Source organism: Labrus bergylta, chromosome 19, assembly GCF_963930695.1.
Source record: "Labrus bergylta chromosome 19, fLabBer1.1, whole genome shotgun sequence".
Lineage (NCBI taxonomy): Eukaryota > Metazoa > Chordata > Actinopteri > Labriformes > Labridae > Labrus > Labrus bergylta.
Window position 1 is genome coordinate 24,183,355 of NC_089213.1, and position 23,133 is coordinate 24,206,487.

At 39.2% G+C, this 23,133-nt stretch overlaps 2 protein-coding genes across 2 annotated transcripts; both read right to left on the reverse strand.

The window, feature by feature from the left end:
- Positions 1-266: 266 nt before the first annotated feature.
- Positions 267-11,260, reverse strand: scamp3 (secretory carrier membrane protein 3). The gene is made up of 9 exons (XM_020640273.3): positions 10,791-11,260; positions 10,272-10,361; positions 8,526-8,639; positions 7,831-7,951; positions 7,615-7,743; positions 5,533-5,692; positions 3,481-3,582; positions 3,182-3,299; positions 267-1,244 (listed from the first exon to the last, which is right to left on the reverse strand). The coding sequence occupies exons 1-9, from the start codon at positions 10,842-10,844 to the stop codon at positions 1,083-1,085; spliced, it is 1,050 nt and encodes a 349-aa protein (XP_020495929.2). The 5' UTR covers positions 10,845-11,260; the 3' UTR covers positions 267-1,082.
- Positions 11,261-17,818: 6,558 nt separating this feature from the next.
- On the reverse strand, positions 17,819-22,638 carry crabp2b (cellular retinoic acid binding protein 2, b). Its single transcript, XM_020640270.3, has 4 exons — positions 22,471-22,638; positions 19,760-19,938; positions 19,320-19,436; positions 17,819-18,150 (listed from the first exon to the last, which is right to left on the reverse strand). Exons 1-4 carry the CDS (start codon positions 22,550-22,552, stop codon positions 18,100-18,102), a joined length of 429 nt encoding a protein of 142 aa, XP_020495926.1. The 5' UTR covers positions 22,553-22,638; the 3' UTR covers positions 17,819-18,099.
- Positions 22,639-23,133: the final 495 nt, after the last annotated feature.

Consider the following 23,133-nt stretch of genomic DNA (forward strand, 5'->3'; position numbering starts at 1 on the left):
ACTACAAAGTTGTTCAGCTTTACCAAAAATCTACAGATAGAAGAATGAAATGTACAAGAGAATTTATAACGTAATTTAGGCTATATATCAAATCATACCAGAATCAGAAAATATGTCTGGACTTCTAAAAGTTTGACTCTTTTTTTAACAGGATACACAGAAATAAAGTAATCCAGCTGAACCATTTCATGTCAGTGTTTCCAAATTTAATTAACAAGGTAATCAATAAATCACCTTGTTAATTAAATAAACTGTAGCAGACTGTGTACGCATGACAATATATTTTATTAAAACCAAGACAGTGACATGTAATAATCATAAGAACCACAACAAACACCAATAGAACAGTGAGAGATTGTAAACCAAACAACAAATGTTCAGAATCTTTACAGTATGAGCGGTTTTGGCAACAATGTAAATTGGCATTCTCATTGCAAATAATAATAATAATAACAGAACAACTTGTTAGTTTTTACATTAAAGCAACAATGAAAACAAGTGAAGCTGCTCAGCTACGGATCAAATATTAGAATGGCAACATTTCAGTGCTCAGCTTTATACTTTGTCTCAAACAAGAATCCTCAAAAACAAAAACAAATGTACAGTGGAGTTTTTTTTTTAGTTTTTTTTTACGAGGAACATCTAACCAGGCTCCCCCCCCCCCCACTTGGCACACAGCTGTTTTTCATACAAAAAAAGAAGCATTTTCCCTGCATTCACTGACACAAACTGCGCAACACTTAACACCGCTTCAGCATCCTTTTGTTTTCACCTTCCAGTTTTCTGTTGATGTTTTTTTTTCTTTAATCTAACTTGTTTTAACTCCTGATTTTAGTTACCTCATGGTCTGGCAATATTTGTCCTGTACACTTTTAGAAATTAGACAACCCCACCTCTGTCTCATGCACGTGCCCTGAAGTTTTTCTGCTCCAGGGGTAATTAAGGTTCCCCCACCATCAAACTCTAATCAGCTGTTGGGTAAATGGATACCAAGGTCATCCTCTATCAAGCTGAGAGGGCCCTCCTCTTCCTCTTCCTCCTCCTCCTCTTCTTCATACCCTACCAACCCCTCTCCGTCTTTTCTATCGAGGTGCGGTGAAGGCCCCCTGTGCAGCACTGGTGGCGGCGCTGGTGGCGGCGGTGGTGGCGGCCTGGCGCACAGCCTGATTGGACATGACTCCGGTGGCAAACTCAGCCTGGGCCTTCTGGAAACTGGCGTCGGTCTGCCTATACAGACTGTGGACCTGAAGAGAGGAAGAGCAGAGGGAGCTGACACCTGATACACGCAGACGTTCTTCATCATATCAATCACACTGAGATGCTGAAAAGGATACGCAGAACACGATAGCTTGGCGTTTGTTGTCTACAGAACGCTTTGTGGCAGGTGGACCACCAGGGCACCTGGGACTCGCTGGAATACAGCTCAACAAGTCCTTCTTCCCCTCACTTTCTCCGACTGATTTCAGGAAATAAGACTCCTGGATCATGTCACTGTATCTCTTAATTGTCGTCCATTCATTATTAGCTGTGTTGAAAACATCTTAAAGCACAGTGCTCATAAATATTTCAGTAAATTGACTTAGACCTTCTGTACATGTCCCTGACTGATTCTTCAAAACAAATCATTACTTTAGCTGGACTAACAACAACAACAAATAAATTTTTCTCATACTTTTGAGAACTATGCCAAGGTAAACAACTAATCTCCAAAGGAGCATACCTTTGATCAGACATGTTAAAGCTCCTGTGAGGAGTTTTCCATCGGTTGTAAAACAGACTGAAGTGAATATTGCTGCATCTTAATGCACTACAACAACAAAAGTACCATAAGGAAGAAGACTGACTTTGATTTTTTTCTCTCCCTAAATCAGTAACGGCCCTAAAAAAAAATCTCATATCGGTCAGGCCCTAATTGAATGTGCTGCCTTTTCTACTTTCTTGTAAATCTTTTTGTGGTCATGCACCATCCCTTTATAGAGCACGAAGGTTTGACCTCAGTGACCCTTAAAAGTGTCCTCCCTGTCAGAACATCACGGAAGCAGAAGTATAATTAACACTACATATTTACATGGTGATGTTTTTAATTTCATATTCAAACTGGTTGTAAGATTCCTAAGTATGCTAGCAGATCACTTTGGCAAGGAAACACCTTACTGTGGTTCATGTGCCTGTGAGAAGTTTCATAATCAGCTCAAGCTTTGTAGTAATTAGTCACCAAAGTATAAAATATGATGAAAAACTCATGTAGACCAACAGGCTTTAATTAAAGAGAAGTATGGCTTTCATTTGTTTGTTTTCAAACAAGCTAAACTTCAGCATTTTAGATCAAACAGCCAGAAAGCTAAAGGGCTGATGTGTTCAGGATTTAAAGAGGACATATTATCCCTCTTCTCCACCTTTTCAAACAGTCCCCTGTGGTCTAAATGAAACATCTGTGCTGTGCTTTGGTCAAAATATGACATGAATCAAGCACCAGAGGAGGTTTGTGATCCTGTATAAACCAGCTCTCTCAGAACGCTCCGTTTTGGTGTGTGTGTCTCTTTAAATGTAATGACCCCCTCCCCCCCCTGAGTTTTCCCAGTAGACATCACTCCTCTGTAGAGAGAATAAAAATGGCGGACCTGAGCAAAAGTTTTGTTATAGTCTGGGGGTGGAGTCCATGGGTGGAGATACCAGGGGAGGGGATTTTCTTTTACCAGAATCCCACTCTGACATCACAAGGAGAGCACCTTTGAAACTGAGCATTTTTCTCTGTGTTGTAAGACTTATGCAGACCACAAACAAAGGGCTGGATGGGTTTATTTCACATTTTGTGGGTCAGTAGACACTCAGGTTACCCAAATGTATGTTCAGAAACACTGTAAAAGAAGATTTTTTTATAATATGTCCCCTTAAAGACAAACCTGCTGCAGATTTTCACAAACCTGCACACTGCAGTCATTGTGTTTATGGGGATATAAATATAACCAAAGTAAGACTAAAGTCAGGAAGCTTGTGAGCATTCAATTTCACCAAACTAATCTCAAACCATGTCCCATTTCTTATTTATATTCTGTCTTTATAGTACCACTCTCCTGTGTATCAGTTAATACAGGTATCATACATCTGACAGCTTGTTAAAAATACTACATTCATTTGTTTTTTATTAGAAATATTGTAAATCATTTAATCATTTTTTTACCTTCTTTAGCATGAAAACACCGATGGCGGCTTGGGCTGTAAACAGGACAGCGTTCATCATCATGATGGCACCGACGGGAACGCTGGTCTTCAGAGCAGCCAGACTCACAATCCATCCACTAATGAGGGAGACAGAAACAGAGGTTTAAAAACACTGTGTGAACGCTGGCTGCTGTGTGTTTATCTTTTCTCTGCAAGTAAGATAACCTCATACAGATATGCTAATGAAGGTTTTGAACATAAATACTCTGAACTGGGTTGAGTAATGCTGCACAGGGACAGTTTGAGTATTGGTCCTACCTGAAACCCCATCCAGGGATCCCGATGGTCATGATGACGTAGGTCACCACTTGGGCAAAGAAAACGAAGAAGAAGACAAAGAAATTGAAGGAGCTGTCACTCCTAGAAGGGAAGAGAGAAAATAATATTTGAAATAAAGGTTGAACCTTTGGAAAGTTCTTTAGTTTGGGTCGGCAGATATGGAAAATGATTCCGGTCAGAGAATCAGGACAGGAGAGAGGATTCACAGCTCAAGGGTTTTATTCCGTGACAGACACGTAGATTTACATAGGCCACTTCGAACAAAGGAGATTGGCATATCTTGTGTCTCGTGTCTCATTTGTGGTTCTGTGTAGTTATGAGGATCAATCTACGTATCTTCGTGTGTGTATGTATGTGTGTGTGGTTCTAAAGGAAAGAAGGAAAAAATATATATGTAGGTAACACAAATGTGCATCATAACATATACAATATATGATGTCCCTTTTGCAATAACAACCAATCTTAAAAATGTGTCAAAGAAAAACTTGATGCAATTTAACTGGAATAGAATGAAGATAATAACTTTAGTAAGTACATATATGAAACTAGATCAAGTAAATATGAACAAACTTACTCTTTCCTGCATTAACGCACAAACATATAACTTAAATGTCCAGGCTGCTCCTGCAGCTGCTCTGCTCCTCCTATACTCTGCTCTGCAGCATGTAAGCCACATGCTTTATACGGTCCGAGCTCATTACGTGTCTGAGCAGGCTCGTTAACTCTAGTCAGGCTTTCTCACAATATTCATAAGCAAAACAAAGCAACAACTTGATGCTATGAATTAATATATGTTTGTTAATATCACTCTTCTCTGTTACGTTTACTTTTAAGTTTATCATCAACTCTTTTTTCTCCAGACATATATATAGATATATTTACAAACTTAAAATTCAGCAGTGTGACCATCAATCAATCACTCTTTATTCATATAGAACTAATTCATTCAACATCTCAAGGAAGAAAAAAGAGCAGGTCTAGACCTCACTCTTTATTATATTACAAACTTCAGACTGCTGTTTCAAGGAGCCATATTTACATCCCTGTGATGTATCGTCTTCAATATGAATGTCACAGAGGTGTAATGAGGGGCTGTAGTGATCCCCCCTCTGTATCGTCACAGAGGCGTTACAGGGGCGAGACAGGATCAGCTGAGTCAGCAGGGGAGCGCAGTGCTGTGTGTGTGCATGTCTGACTGTGTGTGTATGTGGAGCTCCCGCTGTGCCGAAACGCGGTATGAACTCACCGACTGGGACACATATTACAATATCCCGGAAACAATATGAAAGTAAAAAGACGTAATGAAGGCTGAGTTTAGCTATGGAGCTGTCTCTGAAATGCAATCTGAAAAGGGCTTTTGCTAACTTTAAGTAATTTAAATATATCCACTTAACACATGACTAGACTGAAGCTGTAATTTCACAATAACTTCAAATTTATGTATATATATATATATAGATATATATATATCTATATATATATATATGTTGGTTAATTTTACAGGGAAAGATGCAGTGTACATGGAGAATTGAACAACAAGTCTCCTATGCACTGCCCCACAGCATTTATAGCTAATGCTCATTTCCAAGGCCTGTCCCTGAAAGGCCTTCAATATAAAATATAAATAAAATATAGAGAGAGCTAATCTGTGTTACATTTGGTTGACAGTTATAATAAGTTTAAAGACTTACCAGCATGCACATAAACAGATACTAACCCCACACAAATTTATAAACATATAATGAAAATATCCAAATACACATATCCTCGTATAAACATAATGAAAATTGTGGCAAATCCATGATTTTACAACCGATTATTTGCACGAGGCAACAGCCTACTTTTCTCTTTGATCCACATCCCTTGTTTCTTAATTCCACTTCCTCTCCTCTCTTATCAGCTTTAATTCCTTTTTAATCAGGAACAGAGTTTCTGGCTCCAATCGTCTATTTATCAGGTGAAACACACACATAAATTGATTCCCTTTGCATCTTCACATTCAACGTGGTTAAAACAAAGTGGTACACACACCTGAAGGCTTTGTACACAGGTCTGTACCAACAGACAAAGGAGCAGGGGGTGAAGAGGAGGGCCCAGAGGATGGCGAGGCCCAGGCCGACACCGCCTGAGGGGTCCACGCAGAACCTGGCCAGGGAGGAGATCAGGTTGAGGAGCAGTGTGCAGGTGCAGACTGGATGTCAAAATAAAGGATCAAAGGAATAAACAGAGTGAAAAACGCTGTTAAGGGATCATTCTACTGAAGAGCACTGCAGGGATTTGAACACAAATCAAACCAATGTTTTCCTCCTCAAAAAAAAAGCCAACTTGTCAGACCTTTTGCTGATGCAATATTACGCTAATTATTACTTCCTGCTGCTGCAGTCAGAGTTCGCTCTTTTGGTTTTCCCTTGTTCCAGTCAAAATACGTTTTTAAAAACTAGTATGCTCAATTCATTTTTTTCTGATAAATGTTATAATAAATGTATAAACTTTCATTCATAACAGTTATAAAAGGACTGAAATATGACGGCCCCAGACCAGGGGTCTAGGACTGGGTCTAGGACTAGAGCAGAGTGTTCTGCTCTAATTTGACAAAGAAGGAGTATAATAACCATTGAGCTTTATTTACTTGAACTTTAAAGGATGATTTTGCAGATGGACAATTATCTAAGTAGCTCATAAATGTGTAACCAGCAGCATCAGCAACTTTTAAGATACAGACATTTTAAATAATAATGTTAAGTAGAATACTGAGAGGGGCAAAAGTGCATTTGTTCTATTTTCTCTTTCTCACTGTGCTCATTTTCTGCTAACTTGCAGGTTTTCTTTCTCTTCCTTATTCTCTCTCTTTCACCAACACTTTCAAAATAAGTATGGTTTATTTAAAGCTAAAGTAGGCAACATTAGCCCTTTTCAGACTGCTTTTTTTCACAATAGTGTCATAACTAAGCTCAGCCGTCCGTCATCACGTCTTAGTTCAAGCATATTGATTCCCTGACGGCGTAATGTTGGTGTCTCAGTCTATGAATTCACACTGCGTTGTGCCGTTATGGTACCACTGCACAGCGCTGCGCTCCTCTGCTGACTCAGCTGATACCGTCTTGCCTCTGTAACGCCTGTTACTACCTCTAAAGACAGTAAAAAGGGAGGATCACTTTGTCCCCACATTTTAAGTCCCCAACTTTTAGATTAAAGGTGAAGCGTCACAGGGACCTAAATATCATGGCTAGAAACAGAAGTCTGAATAGGGCTATTATTTTGTTTTGTTTCATTGCATGATCAAAATCTGCAATATTATACTGAAATGTTCCTTTAAATAAATGTGTGTCTGATCTGTCTGTGAGCACCAACCGCTTTGTAATTAGTTTTTTTTTTTTTTTTTTAAATCATCCTGTCTGAATCAAACAACCACTCTGCTGCTGAAACTACAGCGGCACCACCTGTCGCTACTTTGGTAATTTTAAGTGATACATATTGATCAGCAAGTCCCACATACTACATAGAGCAGATAAGTTACATTGACAGCAATTCGCTGGCATGCTTTGTGCATCATTTGGTGGGCGGGGCTTAGCGTAGTGATATGAGGTAGCAGAGAGAGGCGTAAGGTTTTTTTTTACAACTGGAATGCTCATGTTGCTTACTACCACTTCCAATCATATTAGAGCCTGGACTTAAGCTTGTAAACATGAATGTAAACTCAAACAAGATTTATCTTAACCCCCCCCTAACTTTTATCCAGCACGTAACTGACAGAGTGTGGAGAACTTAGTGTGAACAATTTGAGCTGGCTCTGGAGTAGAACCCCGGTGGACGACAGCTGAATCAACTGATTCCAGTTTGCTCTTGGTGAAGTCATCCACCTCGCAGTGAAGTGTCAGAGTCTTTGTGCAAACATTCTCACTTGTTCTCAGTTACAAGACCCCTGCCTTCCACTAATAAAACTTAAATGTTAACAGGTGTAGATTTTAGAGTCAGTATATGCAGAACAAAGTATCATTACTGAAGCCCTGAGAGAGCTTTTACATCTTTTAATTGCGTTACATGACAGTGGTTTTGCCACAATAATTCTGGGAATTCATGCCACAGCAGTTAGTAAGAGTAACAGGAACTCACACATCCAGAAGTAGTACATGAGGCTGACGATGCGCTGGAAGCGCTGCGTGATCTCTACATTGATGTCCTGGTAGAAACATGGGCCCACAGGGCAGAACGCTGGCAGCGGGGGCCAGTTATTCTGACGGGCTGATGAAGAGAAGAACAAAGAAAATGTCACAAGCAGTAATCTCTTTAATGACCTATAATCATTTATTTGACTCCTCCTTTTCTTACAGGCTCCGGGCCCCAGGCTGTGTGACTCCAGCTCCCTCTCTCTTCTCTCCAGCTCCCGGGCCTTCTTCTCCAGCTCCTCCTGCTTCCTCAGGAGCTCCGCCGTGGTTGCATTCACTGCAGTCTTAACACAATAAGACAGAAAGGTAAATGATGCATCAAGAGTCACGACCGCATATTACGTTTCAAAGGGCGGTTGAATGGGACTATGTTAAGGACCTGCTGTCAGAAGAGGGTCACAGAGGAGATGCTTTCAAGGTACATATGGGAATTTATGTTTGCAGTGTTATCTTGGTGATGCTTATAGAGAACAAATATATATATATTTTAAATAAAATCAAGTTAAAAATCAGACTGATGAAGATCTGCCCATCTCTGTGACAGTCCTTAATAAATCATTTAAATAGAGTGCTTTCCTGTTGACAATTTGGGACTTTTTTTTAGGTCACCAGCTGTACACAGTGAAACTGAGAGGGTTTATTTATTCTAATATACATAAAAACACTTTCTATTACACTGAAAGACAGAGCTTGTACTCTTTATAATTAAAAATGTTAAGATCCAATAAGAGTGAGTACAATCCTATTTTTCTGCTCCCAGCTGTCACTGTATGTACTGATATCAATGTCAGAAGATGAGATTTGATAAAAGGTGCAGCAGCTATTTTTATTTTTCGTATAATTCAGAGGTGGAGTTACCTGGGAGGTGTAGGAGCCATAGTTGCGGGGCTCTGTGGGTGTTGTCCTGCTGGGTGGGGTCTGTGCAGGTACAGACGGAGCAGAGGGAGAGGTGGCTTCATACGGTGGTGGAGGCTGGAAGATATATAGTTAAGAGAAGCAAACATCATACTTCAGATCTTGCTGTTCAGAGCTTTGGATACACTGTGTTGTGTGTATAAGTATAGTGTATATTAAGTGTTATAAAAATAAAGCTGAGTTGAGTTAATCTAGCGTCAAATTGGGAATCGTCACGTAAAAAGCCGTGCTAATGAAAGGGATAATGCAAAAATGAGAATACTGCTTACAGTTACAGTTTTTTATATTGATGAATAAATGAATATCTTGTGGTGCATGACGCATGTGTTTGGTCACTTAAAGTCCAAGTCCGAGTCTAGTTGCTGTTTCTACTTTATTTGCTGATTGCCAAAACCGACAGGAAAGACACAAGGACTGAAAATGTGTCCTAGCAGCAAACCGCCCCTGACAGGGTCTATAACTTAGGCCCAAGCTGTTTCCTAGCAACACAAAACTCTACAAACTAAAACTTGAGGTGTAGCAACACAAACATTTCTTCTTGTGTGTGTGTTTGATTGATTCCTACTTTCATGGCAATATGTGTGATAGCTCAAACTTTCCTGCTCCGTCTTCAACTGATGGTTATAATGAAAAAAACTCTCAGTGGACTTTTTTTTAAATGACCACAGTACAAAACAAGCCACGATAATCAGGATGTTTACATCAGAGAGGAAATATTTCTCATCTAATTTCATGTCAGTGATGATTTAATCTTGGCTCGTTCTAGACATGTGAATTAATTAGGGATGCACCAATGCATCGGTTTAACATCAGCTGATATCAGTCCTGTAGATTATGTCAATATATCGAGTTTTATCGCTTTAATTTTGGCAAACTAGTATACCTGACTGCTGTTTCAGAGAAGATGTATTTTATTTGGCAGATGAAGTCCCCTGCTGGACAAACTCTGACCTGCTTTACATCTCAAACATGAGAGAAAATGTTGGCAGTGTGGGACTCTTACACCAAAAGAAGTAATGAAAAAAAACATTGTGTTGGCACAGCATCCAGCTCAATTATGATTTTAAACATCGGCGACCTTGATATTCACAGTCAGGGCTTCACTGGAATGAATGCCATGATGTGTATTTTTAAATGATTCCAATAACAAGAGATAGATGATGTGAGAGGACATTACAAAACACTCTGATGTGATCTTTATCTAGAACACACTTAACAGCTTAATATCTAATTTGTTTGTAATTAAGTCAACAACAAACATTTTACAATTTTTTTTAACACCTCCTTGTATTTGTTATCCGTTTATTTGAATTCTTTCATTTAAAAAAAAAAAAAAAGAAGCTGACTCTGGAGACAGACAATAATAATTCAAGTAACTGCTTTAAAATAAAGGCAAAGCTGCAAACTGTTGCATCAAACAATGGCTCAATTTCACTGAGATTGTGAGAGGTATGCTTATATCTTGTATATTTCTGAATTAATTTGTATAAATTAAAATGTCCAAAGCAAAGTTAGACTCTTTTCAGACATACAATTTATCTTATAAGGGGAGTGGATGATCAATGTATGTCTATGGACCCCCCTCTTATGTCTCTTAAAGTAAAACATGTGTGGATTAGCAGATTTTTTAAATAATTTGTCAAGTACTTAATCATCTATTTCCCCTTGTATTACTGAAATACTGCTCACCCCGGTTGTTGTAGTATTATTATCAAATGGGTTATACAGGTCCAGTGTGGCATATCCTGTGTTGCTGCTGTGTTGAGTCACTGCAGGATCCTATAACACACACACACACACACACACACACACACACACACACACACACACACACACACACACACACACACACACACACACACACACACACACACACACACACACACACACACACACACACACACACACACACACACACACACACACACACACACACACACACACAAAGAGTTATTGATTTAATTAGCACAGTAATAACTTCGACTTGCTGTTACATTCATTCTCAATTGTTAAAAACTCGGTTTCTTTTCTACCATTCTCTGTTGACAGAAGCTACAAGTGGGGAAAGATCAGAGAGGCCCCTCAAACGTCACATGAGCGACAACACGCCTGATATTACACGGAGCCACAATCAATGGTATTCATCCATTAAAGGCACCATGACGGTCTGCTCTGACACGGCTAATGGAAGCTGCATAGCTCACCCACCTGGAAAGGGTTGTGGTCTTCCATCGGCTCTGGAAAGCTTGTGTATTTTGACATATCGATGGCTGGTCGTTCAGGGGGAAATGGCTAACGTCATGTAGCCACCACTTTCTGCTAACGTAAACCGGTTGTCAGGGTGAGAATAAAAGCAGCTGTCGGCGCTCGTCGGGGAGACCAAAGTGCTGCGTTTGTTGTATTTTCTAAATGTAAAGGGCGGGCGGTGAAGTCTGTTTATCTAGTCAACTAGCTTCCCGCCCCTCCGATGAGCCTCTCTCTCGCAGTAATAAAAAATAAACACAGCCAGGTTGACGATTGTATTCCTCTCCAGTCTTTGGCTGTGCAGGGGTTTTGGATGGAGGCTATACGTTTTTGTCGCCGGTTGGGAGAGCGGCTCCGTTATTTTTTCGAGCAGGAAAAACAACCGAGGTACAGGAAGTGTCGAGCAGAAGATCCCAGGTCATGTGACTGCTGCTGCGGCAGAGAGGCACGTGGGAATATGATGAGTACAAGGGGGCGGGGCTGACAGTGTGGTCTTCTCTTCTCAGCCTCCCTTAATGTCTTCATGATATACACATACATCATCCACCGGGGATGATGATAAAACCAACGGAAAGGCTGTAAGACTGCAGTTCCGTTAATGACCACTAGAGGCAAAGAGCGAGTCAGTCAGTCCCCATGCAGCCAATGCCCCATGTACTATAAAATTCCCATATTTACATAACTAATGAACATGTTCTATCATGGTCCATGAAATTGTATTTATCAATAAAGCAATTTTTTCCTTTTTGAAGAAACTGACTGAGTCTTTTTTTTAAATAACTCAAATATGCATTCACGTTTTATTGCATCCTGTAAGTTTTTTAGAATTAATATAAAAAAGTATTTAATGTCTTATTTTTGCTCTTTGTGCTGTTTTTTAAATATCTTGTATGTAAGGCCTTACCTTTGCCTAAAGTCATATTTCTCTCTTACCTTTTGGATCTTTTATTTTGAAATATTGCCTTTTGGATATTTTATTTTAGGCCTAATAGTTTGTCTTACTCGCGGTGCATTGTTGTGTTAGCATGCTAATGCTAGTGATCTTTATTATGCTCGTATCTTCACACTGCATGTAAATTTACCTGAAATGAGCGTGATCTAGAAACACAGTTAAGCAGTGAGTACAGTATGTTATTCTTCTTTTCTCTAGTCCCTCAATTAAACAACTTTTATACACGAGGGGAGGAGTCAGCCGGCCGTCCTGGCGATGTAAACAAAGTGAAGATAGGACTCTGAAAACTCTGAAAGCATCACAGACAGTGGGACTCTGGTGTTACACCCATTGTAGACAGTCATGACTCACAGTTATTTTCAGAGGATATACCTGATTTATATTACATTTAAGTGTGACAAATCAAATATAAAGACTTTAATGTTATATTTATTTTAAGCTCTAAATCACATTATAAATAAACTTGCTTTGCCTTGCCTTGCCTAAAATAATGCAAACGTTACAAGAATGACAGGTGGTGGGTGTTGATAGCTGTCACCTAATATAACTTGCCATTTCATTGTGCGGTTTTTGTGTCTTTTGGAAACGTTCTTTGGTCAAAATGTCAGATCAAGTGTCAGAGTAGTTTGGTTGAATGCAGCCTACATTTAATATAGATCATTTAATTTAGTCACTGGTTTAGCTCAATCGGTAGAGTAGATTGGATTACATAAGATGTTTATTGCGATTTGCACAGGTACAGGACAGTAGATTTTAGTGCATATCTCCTTGAGTCAGCTCTCCAAAAAAGTGAAAGTATAATAATATAAGAGAAAAAAAAGACAAGAAATTCTGAAGTCCAGAAAAGAAGTTAAGAAAAAAGTCTATTTCCTTTCCATAGACAGTGATTTTCTGTATGAAGACTCATCATTCCCTTTGATTCGGCCAAGGATGCTGTAGTGGTCATATTTGATGATAATGATGTTACTGTCCTGGGTTGAGACACAGTCGTATTTGTGCAGGGAACAGCGTTTTTGACTGGAGGCAGAAGCCCTGCAGGGTTCCTGTGCTGACTGTGAGCTCAGTAAAGACCCTGTTTACCATCCTCACCATCTGTGTACTGTCTATCAGGAAGTCCAAGATCCAGCTACAGGTGGGTGTCAGTACTCTAATCTTCTGCACACTCCAGGTGTTTCATTGTGGAGTGCCAGGGCCACCACATCGCCCACTGATCTGTTGGGGGCGGTGGGCAAACACATGTAGCAGGTCCACAGTGTCCCACAGAGTTGATGGAGGGCAGAATCAGCATCTCCAGCTTCTCCAGACACTTCCTGGCTACTGATGTGAATACAACTGGCCTGAAGCAATTCATTTTGGTTGTGTTTGAATTTATAGGTACCAGTACTATAACAGATTATTTAGAGGTGAGTGCGTTAAAGGTGTTGAAGATGTCTGTGTACACCTCTGCCAGTTGTTATGACTCTCTGTGCCACTTCATCAGAGTCTGTAGCCTTGGAGGGGTTCACCTTCTTCAAAGCCCTGGGCTGGCAACTTGCATTCTTCCCCATGTAGTGCAGTCTCCTCTGGATTACAGTGGGACTTTAAAGTGTTGTCACTGTCCTGTCTGTAGAATCTGGCATATAATCTGCATATTGGTAGGATGGAGTCACAGACTTCAGACCTGCTTGTATTAGGCCTACTCCTGATTGCATTTCCTGCCACATGTTGTTGTCCATGAGCAGCTTTCTAGTTTTTGTGAGTATGTCCTTTTATGCAGCTCTGATGGACTTTTATAGTTCATACCAGGCATGCCTTTATACTCTGTGATGTCCCCTGACTTGAAATCTGGTAGAGTAGGTGTCCACAATACAGAGAACACAGCCTTTGTTGCACTGGTCACAGGTTTCGACTCCTGGTCATGTCACAATATGATGCATGTCATACCCCACTCTCTCCTTACATTGTCTTAAAAAGATTCCCAGTTTCCGTCCAGTAGATGTCCCTCTTGTGCCTTAGAGGAATAAATACATTTCACTTCTCTGGTCTCAGCTGACTGTGATTTTTAGGACAAATGTGGGATTTGAGCCTCAGGTAGCTGTTACGTTTTTGGATCTCAGGTAACAGAAAGGAAAGTTTTTTGAATTGAATCGGCTTCTTTAATACCGCTTTATAGTCATCTTAACATTTAATTATAGTTGCTCAATGCTATTTTCATTGAACATGTTGCTTTACCAAAAACAGTTATAGATATAGAGAGTGTAGATTGATGCTCTAATTGTTTTTCTGTCATTGTTTGTTTGTTTGGTCAATTTAGTTTTCTCTCATATAATAAGGCATCTTGTGTAAATGTTGAGCATCATTCCACCTTCAGTTTATGTGCTAAATGCCATTGTACAATCCACCCAGATCTCCTTTCAGTCTGATCTTCTATAAGTCACATGGGGTCACATGGGTGAGAGGAGTCATATGATTTCATTAAAGGCATAGGTTGGAGTGTCAGTCACGCACACATACAGTTCACATACAGCCCTAATCACACATATCATGTAAATTCCCATGTTACTTTATGATCTGAACTTCATACATACAGACTGCCTATTCATGCATAACTAGGCACATGTAAATGATAGCCTAACTGATATAAGGGGTATAATAAGTGTTCAGGCCAATTGATCAGCTCTTTATTAAAGCTGTATGATGTTTAAGCTAAGTGAAACATTCAAGCCCAGGGCTTCACTTTTTTCTTCTTTACAGTTTCAGCACTTTGTCAAGATGTAATGCTCCATGTGTTTTCTGCATCATTTTAAAATCTTTGTTTTGTTTTGTTTTTTGTTTTTTTTTACAAAGTATAGACTGACATAACTTTTTGTTAAATTATGGAGTATTGAAAACAGAGCTCATAATGTGTTGTACAATGTTTGACTGTGCAATCAGTTAGTAAAAATCAAGCAAACTTGGCAAAGACCAGGAACTGTGAATTGACATGCATGAGACATTGGTTACTTAATAACATCAGCTGATAAAGTAAAGCTTACCAATTTACCAGCCACAGCCAGATCAGACCCAGGAGTAAGAATGAGTTTGCTATCTGTTTTTTTTTAATCTAATTCCATCTTATTCATCTTCCTTTTCTGTGTTAAATGTGTGATCCATCTAAATACAATGTTTTGCCTTGTAACCATTTGTCAGCACAAGCAACCAAGCAAATGTTACTTAAAAAAACAAAGGATTGAAGGCCCTGTTGATGTTGACCTTCGCTTTCCACTGACATCCTTCACCTTCCTTTTTGGCCAGAACTACTTTACCAGATGAAACATTTAGCTTTTTGTTGGAATTTATGTTTAAGAGGATGCTAGGTGTTTATTGATGCAAGGTAATATTGCACACATTATTTTCCCCTCAGGGAAAACATACCTCGATTCTTAGTCCAGGCCGTTATGAGCAACTAAGAAGGATTGTAAATGTAAGTCTCATTTCCAGTTTATATTAAAATTGCATTGTTGTAAAGACAGCACAAGCTCATAAGTTGTGTCATCTACCTGAACTGGCACACAGCATTTGATTTGTTAAGCCTATGTGCCCTGAGAAGCATCGCTGTTTTCAGTCTCACTCCTGTGACTCATCATTTCCTTGTCATAATATGTTCGGATGGCCCGGGTTCAAATATTGGTGCCTGCAGGTCCTAAAACCAAAGCATTCCTCAATCAATTGAGCAATGCAGGCCTGCCTCAGGAATGAGTTGGCATAAACATTGTGTATGTTCAAAGTGACCCAGCTAAAAAGCAGGGTGCGGCTAGTTTGGACTTGCTCCTATGGGGCTAACAGCCATCAGTCAAAGGAATCATTTGTTCCATGCCAATTTTCTTACTAAGCAAATAGCAAGGAATTTTCCTTCTCCTCCAGAGTGCAATTAAAGCACTGTGATTGTTATGAGAGCTTACACAATGATATTGGTTTTCACTGATGCCATTGAAAATACCTTCTGCCTGTGAGGCATAAACGCAACATAACGAGTGGCTGACACTGACTTATTGCTCATCAAAAGTGAAAATAACATGAACAGACATACTGTAACCTACTTAAGTCCTGACTGTATGATACGTTGTTGTGAATTAAACCTCCAATATATTTAAGAGTTTTCAATGGCATAGAGAACTTTTGTTTAAATATTCCTCCTACACTCTGGGTTATTTTAAATTGCATACCATTTAAATATTTCTCAAATATCTGCTAGCTATAGTTTCTAGCTCAACACATTCAAAGTGAGCTTGCTGCTTGAGCTAGCTAGCAAATGAGTAAACTAGCTCAATTACTTTGTCCCTTCTTATTAAACCATTATACAGAGCTATAGCTTATCATGACCCGTCACAAAGAGAGAGGTTTGTCGCTTCATGTAACATTTTAGATGAGTTGTTTGCACATCCACCAAAGATTCTCAAAAATAAGTGTTACAATTAATAAACATTTGAACAAGTAAAATAAATCAAGATATTTTGTATTACATGTTTTTGTTCTTCTTTGCTGCTCATAATCTCATTTAACAACCCAACAGATTTTTTTTTTTTTAATCGAAGGGTATCAATCCCCAGCATTGAACTACATTACCTGATTGTTAAGTTCCTAACTAGTGACACATTGGCCAACGTAAACAGCAAAGTGTTGCTAATGTTGCTAACACCTCTGTAACTTTGAAGATATCATGATTTGTCTGTGAGAGTTTTCATGGATATTGATTTCCATTTACAGTGTCTAAACATGCTACTTTTGAGATAACCAAGCTTGCTAACTAGCTCATCTGTATGCTTTAAGGAGAAGGGACAAAATAACTGAGCTAGTTCAGTCATAAGCTAGCTAGCTCAACTAGTAAGCTCAGTTTGAATATGTTGAGCTAGCTAGACCAGATAAAACAAAATGCTAGCTTGTTCCACTACATAGTTAACAGATAATTGAGATAACTATTAATGGTATGACAACCCCCCCATTACAGAAATAATTAGTCATTGTTTTTTTTTTCAAATTTTCTACTTGTTGTTCCAAATAGGCTACTAAAATAAAGCTGGTGATCAACAAAAGATCTGTTAAAAAACAGCCATGTATTTGTATTTAATCATAATGTAATTAAAATGTTGAGTACAGAACTTGTGCAATTTGAGTACTTCCTTCACCGCTAATGCAGAAACACACAATTACCCACAGGGGTTATTGAGAACATTCATTCTTCAGGAGGCCCATTCCTCCCTCTGCTCGCTCAGCTCAGTGTGCATAAAGTGGGACACACTTCACAGAGGCGCTTGTCTGAAAACTGTTTGAAAAAACCTGGAAAAACCATCACTGCCTGTGAACCGTTGCAGCACTCTTCTCAGGAAGTGCCAAGAGGTCTATTTTTCACAGCAAGATGAAGTCTTAACCATACGGCTCAGTTTGAGTTTACAATACAAAGACCCTGAATACTAATTTTTAAGCTAACGGTGCTTTCTTTGTCTTCAAATTTCAAGTCTGTTTATATATTTTGTTTGCTTCCACTATGTTGAAGAGTGGGGTTTTGAGAGGCAACAGCTGCAAATCTCTCAGCACACTGTAAGCAGAGGAAACCACTAAACACTTTGTACCTGGGTGCAAAGCCAAAGAAAAAGGGTGGGGGATTTTTTTTATTGAGCTCATTCTGTAAGTAGGTACAGCTGGAACTGGGAGCATGCAAAGTGTAACCTCTCTCGACGCTATGAAATCTATGAAATCATTTTCTCATGACCACCCCTCTTTCGTTTTTTTTTTCCTTTCCACTCCCTGTTTCCCTTTCATCTTTGCCAAATGTCTCTTAAAGCAGAGTTTGTGGAATAGGAATTGCCTTCTGGGGTTTTTGAACTTATTGACATCTTGTTAAAAAACAAAAAGCACACAGAGGAAAAAGTATGGATTGCAAGGAGAAACGGAGGGAGGAAAGGGTGGGGAATAATCTGGAGAATAAGAACGACACGGTGATGTAAAGTGATATGCTGATGGATGACAAGGGAAAGGGAGGAGACAACTTTCAACACGAGTGAAGGAATCAGCAAACATTGAATTCATATAAAACAGTTTATTAACATCTGGGAAAGGGTCTAGACACTGCAATACAGCTTTTTTAAAAAAGGAATATGTGAAATTTATCTATGATACATAAAAAAGTCAGAGCAGCTTTGGTGTTTCAAAAGCAACCTTTTACATTTGAAGCCTTAAACACAGTGTACTGTGCGAGTGAGCTCTGACCAACATCTGACTGGAGAAGAAAACAAAAGGAGTTAATGTAAACCATGCATGAGGCACAAAACCGGAGGATTGTGAGAGAAACTTGAGGACATTTCCTCATTCCCTTCCATAAACTCTGGTGCAGACAACATCGCCAGCAGTCATTGTCTGAAAGAAAACATCAACAAGGAAAAGAGTTTCAACATTTGGTACCATTTTGCATTAAGATACGAATTATAAATGACTTGTATTTCATTACAAATGGAATATGTTACTATTTATTAAAGAATGTACTGATGCTTAGTAATGATAACAAATGATTAAGAACTTTCATATAGTTTTAAATAAAAGGAGTTTTTGTTGCCCAGTTTGATACTATGACAACTTTAAGACTTGTTGATTCACATGTTTGCTGTTTAGATGTTCAGGAAGTTATTAAAAATCTGCTGATACACATACCTCTCTTACAATATAAGTAGATGGAGAAACGTCTTTTTGGCAAATGTTCATAACCTGACAAGTCAGGAAATTGTATTTTCACTTTTTTTGGCTTCTTGGTCATTCTAGCTTTGTAGTTTGGCACACTATCCCAGTGGCTTGGTAAATGCTGGAAAGGGGAGCCAAAATTGGTGGCTCTGCAGCCAACAGTTAAATTACACTTCCAATGTTCCCAATATTTTCAACAAAGTATTAACGTTGGGAAGATGTGAACCTTTTTTTTCTCAACTTGGCCGTTTGTAATTTTGGTCTTCAAACATGAAATGAATGCAACTTTTTTTCTGATGATCACTTTAATTGAAGCCTCACAATATTTTGGTTGATAGGTGAACTTTTGGTTAAATGCTAATCAGCAAACTAGCATGAAACAGCAACTGATATTTTTTTCCATGCTACCACATAATGTCAGGGGCTTGGCACAGCCTCTTCAATCTCCATTAAGAAAATATGATTATTTCCAGAAAAAAATATCAAGAAAATGGTTTTTTTTAGAACTTGGGATGCTAAAGAACTTAGGATGCTACTTATTGTTTTGTGTTTTAGTAAAAAGGCTGATTGGTGTTGTTGATTTAAGGTCTTCATTATGCATCCATCATACATCTTTGTTGTAGCAGCGGCAGCGTTTTGATGCTTTAGGCGGGTTTACTCCTGGTTTCATAAAAGTTTTGCTAAAATATGGCTCATAAATGACCAATGTAAAGTATTCTTTACCAAACCTTAAAGATATATAACTCTAATTAAATAGTTCTCAGGCTATCAAACCATCACAGCTCTACTCCTTTCTTTAAATAGTATTCATTCTCCTAAAGCCTTATTGGTGCTGTTTGCTTAATATTTACCAGTATCAGTTCTCCATCGTTGGTCAGCTCTCGGGTCCATGATGTCTTTGGCCCCTCCCCTTTCTGTACTGTCTGTTCGCAGCTGATCTTTGTGTCTGTTTCCCACGTAGGAACACTCTGCGGAGATTATATAAGAACAACATTAATAATGGACACAATTTAAGTGCTTGAATTTTTGTGAAGTTTGGGTTTCATCATAACTGGTACTCTTTGTGCTCTTCATGTCAGAACACTTTATGGACCTGTCAGAAACGATGTCCTTCACCACTCGCTCAGCATGAACAAATGAAGAACAGATCCGTGCATTATCACCAGAACCGACTCTGGAGGTTTACTGAAATTATTTCCACATGCCAGTTATGCTGTCCTTGGCCAAGCTGGTATGCTGCATATATTATCATTACATAGGAATGTTATATGAGAAGTTCAGGGCTGTGTACCGTGCAAGGACGTCCATCCACTGTGGTCTCACTGAAGGACTGACCCACAGTGAAGGAGACGTGGGTGGTGCGGACGCTGGTGGACGTTTTGATGGAGAGACTCTCATCCTGCTGGGTGATTTCCACCGCTGGGCTGGACGCTGCTGCTACTGCAATCTTTCTCAGGAAGACATTCACACCTGTTCACACACAAACAGAGGTCATAAATAACACATTAAAGAAACATACCAATGATTCTGAAAGTTATAGCTCAAGATTAAACAAAACAGAATTTATTAAAACTCACAAAGGTCAGACTCTTCAGTCAGTGACTTCTGAGCACAATAAGATAAGATAATAAGCACATATTTTAACCTGTTGGTCTTGCTCAATGGCATGTCTCTTTCTTCATGTTTTAAATGTCTTTTTTTTTTACTTTGTAAAGCACTTTGAATTCCTTTATGTATGAATAATGCTCTTGAATGAACTTCAATTGCCTTTGCCTGCCAAGCCACTTACCAAGCTCTCCTGTCAGCAAACTTCTTCCAAGAACACTCCATCCCTCCCAAGCCCAAGACCCCCTCCAGTTACCTCTGCACCATCTCTTGCCAGCTTTCTTAAAACACATTTTTGACACCTAAACTGTTTTAATCTGCATCACATGCAGCTGCAGGCAGGGAATGTTTAAAATGTGTTACCTTTCTTTGCATTCTATAAAACTATGGCATACGATCTATGAGTGTCAAAAATCATACAGCAGCCCTTATAAAAACAAGTCACAATCAAGTTCATGTCACCCTTTATACAATGTGCATGTTGAAGTCCCCATAACAAAGATGGGAATGCAGTATTCAGAGCAGGCTGTGCTGCTGCATTCCCAAACAATAAAAACTTAAATTTGACTTAAAATGTGATTAATTTATTTGCTTAATGACTACGCATGCTGACATCTTTTAGCAATTAAAACTTTAAGCAAGGAAGTCAATCTACAAAAATGTTCAGCATGGTATGTTTCAGAAAATGGTTGCATTAATAAGAAACACGCTTGATATATATACATGAGTTACAACATGCAAAACCACCGGTATGTTCTTTCAAACCACTAATTACTGTTATAGTGTTTAACACATCGTTCAACCAGAGTTAAAACTCCCCTCATCACTGGCTCAAGTTAAATGTCCATTGAAGCCGGTCGATGCCTCTTAACACACGATGTAATTTAAGCATGAACAAAAAAGTTAATGATAACGTCAGAGCTGCATTTTGAAATAATTTGAATACAAACTTTGCAAAAGCCAATGAAAACAAACATTGAAAACTTTGAGTTAACTAAGTCAATAACTGAACCTGACGTCCAAATGAGAAAATCCAACTTTTGAAATGTCTCTACCTGATAATGAAGCAGTTAATGACAGCTACAAGTGGCATTAAGGCATGAAGGACATATGTCTCTGGGTGTCCTCTGAGCCCGGCCACTAGGAACAAGATAGATTCAATAAAGATCATAATTCTATTGCTTTCTTTGTGGAATTTTTTGATTGTTTTGTATCACTAGAATTGATAAAATCTCTGGCCAACTTGTCTCTCTCTGTGGTTGCTTTGTTTTTGGACATGTAGTCCTTCTTTGTAGTCTGAAGTAGTTGTGTGTCTCTTTATTGTTGTTTAATGAATCTGTAAATTGGTGGTATTTTATGTTTATTTCCTTTGTAGTTATTTAATTGACTTCCCCAAGAAACCCTGTATAGACTGTACAGGGTTCTAATGATGTGTTAAGTGGTTTAAAAAATGAAAAGCTTATGTTAACTCCTATTTGCTGGATGATTAGAGATGAGATGGTTTATAAATACATACCAATTTTATCTGCCTATTGACCTTTCAGTTTGTGCCCTTAATTCATGTAAGCTTGACAGACTCAATAAGATCAAGACCACCCTACAAATCGGATTAAGCTCTGACCATATTTGCTCATAGAGTCTTACCAGCAGAGGCAACACACACACGTACACACACACACGTACACACACACACGTACACACAGAGCCATAGACTGGATTGGAGAGGCCCAGGGAAGTGAAGGAAAGTCAGCCTCAGAGCCGGCTGGCTGCTGGGGCCCATGTCGAGGCTTAGTTCCGTTTACACTGGCTCTAATTACAACCGCATGAGGAGGACCCTGCTTCAGATGAGTCTAATCTAACATTCCTCCACAGGCTATTTGTCTTCAGATTTTTTATGGATGCCACTGGCTGCCCCTCACCTGACCTCCCTCTTTTCCTGCTCTCTCTCACTCTTATACAACCTCTTATAGCTTAGCAAGACCCTCTACCCCCCCTCTGGAACATAGACAAACAAGGCAGGGGCAAACCAATTAAACCACACAGAGCCACTTCAGACCACTTTGGTTCTCCAGTAGACCTCAAAGCCAAGTGGATTTCCGGCTGACAATGCCACTCTGAGTCTGAAAACATGATTGACAGGTCTTTGTGCAGCTGATGCTTCCCCTTCCCCCCTTTTTTTGTTCAGCATTTTAACAGTGTGGCTTGATAATTATGTATCTGTAAAGATGTTTTCAAATTAAAGGTTTTTGCATGAAAATGTTGAAAAAAGGTAGAAAAAATGGGATGCATCCCTGTACTGTTGGGAAACTTTTTTTGCACTGAAAAAAACCCAACTTTTTTTTTGCATTTTCAGTATACATTAAAATTTTTTTATCTATCAATACATCTATTTCTTACCCAGTGCTTTCAAAAGTTCCTCGAAATTTACCGAAGACTTCATCGTCCATTTTCCTGAGAAATCTCTGATTTTCTTCTCCATCTTGATGCTACTTCTTGCAGAGGTGACACTTTTGCAGACTGGAAGTGGTCTCTATCAGTTTCCGAGCGTCTGTCCGCCTCAGTTCGTTCACCGGTTTGAAGCCGTCTCCCCTGCCAGCATCAGTGCCTGTTGTGATTGGCTGATAGCTCGTCTGGACCTGATGAGAGCCAGCCAATCCCGAGGCTGGTAGCAGAGAGGGACTTTCCCCCCTGATTCCGACTGTAGCCTCCACCTCTGTCAGCACGGTGAAAGATTTAGATACGAGCTGGAAAATGTGCTTCCAGTAAGAGCTTTGTTTTTTCTCGGATATACTTAACGTGCTAATTGTTTTTTTTTAGGTTGGTGTTCGGCTATTAGACTCAATTATTTATCAGGAAGTTCAGAAGGCACGATGGGCTACAGGTTGCCTTATCAATAAAAACATGCATTTAGAACAATTGTACTTTTTTCCATTAATCCCAACCTGAGGCAAAATCTGTACCGTGAAACCAGGGATCAGGGTAACTTTTCATCAACTTTTCAGTGGGGAAGGTGTGTGTGTGTGTGTGTGTGTGTGTGTGTGTGTGTGTGTGTGTGTGTGT

Excerpts from the sequence above, each read along its gene's own strand:
- crabp2b (XM_020640270.3), bottom strand. The coding sequence starts at position 22,552 with ATGGAGAAGAAAATCAGAGATTTCTCAGGAAAATGGACGATGAAGTCT. Across the intron at positions 19,939-22,470 it reads GGAACTTTTGAAAGCACTGG|GTGTGAATGTCTTCCTGAGA; the intron begins GTAAGAAATAGA and ends GTGTGTGAACAG. Across the intron at positions 19,437-19,759 it reads TGGATGGACGTCCTTGCACG|AGTGTTCCTACGTGGGAAAC; the intron begins GTACACAGCCCT and ends TAATCTCCGCAG.
- scamp3 (XM_020640273.3), bottom strand. The coding sequence starts at position 10,844 with ATGTCAAAATACACAAGCTTTCCAGAGCCGATGGAAGACCACAACCCT. Across the intron at positions 7,744-7,830 it reads CAGCCTGGGGCCCGGAGCCT|CCCGTCAGAATAACTGGCCC; the intron begins GTAAGAAAAGGA and ends TCTCTTCATCAG. Across the intron at positions 3,583-5,532 it reads CCTGTGTACAAAGCCTTCAG|GAGTGACAGCTCCTTCAATT; the intron begins GTGTGTGTACCA and ends CTTCCCTTCTAG.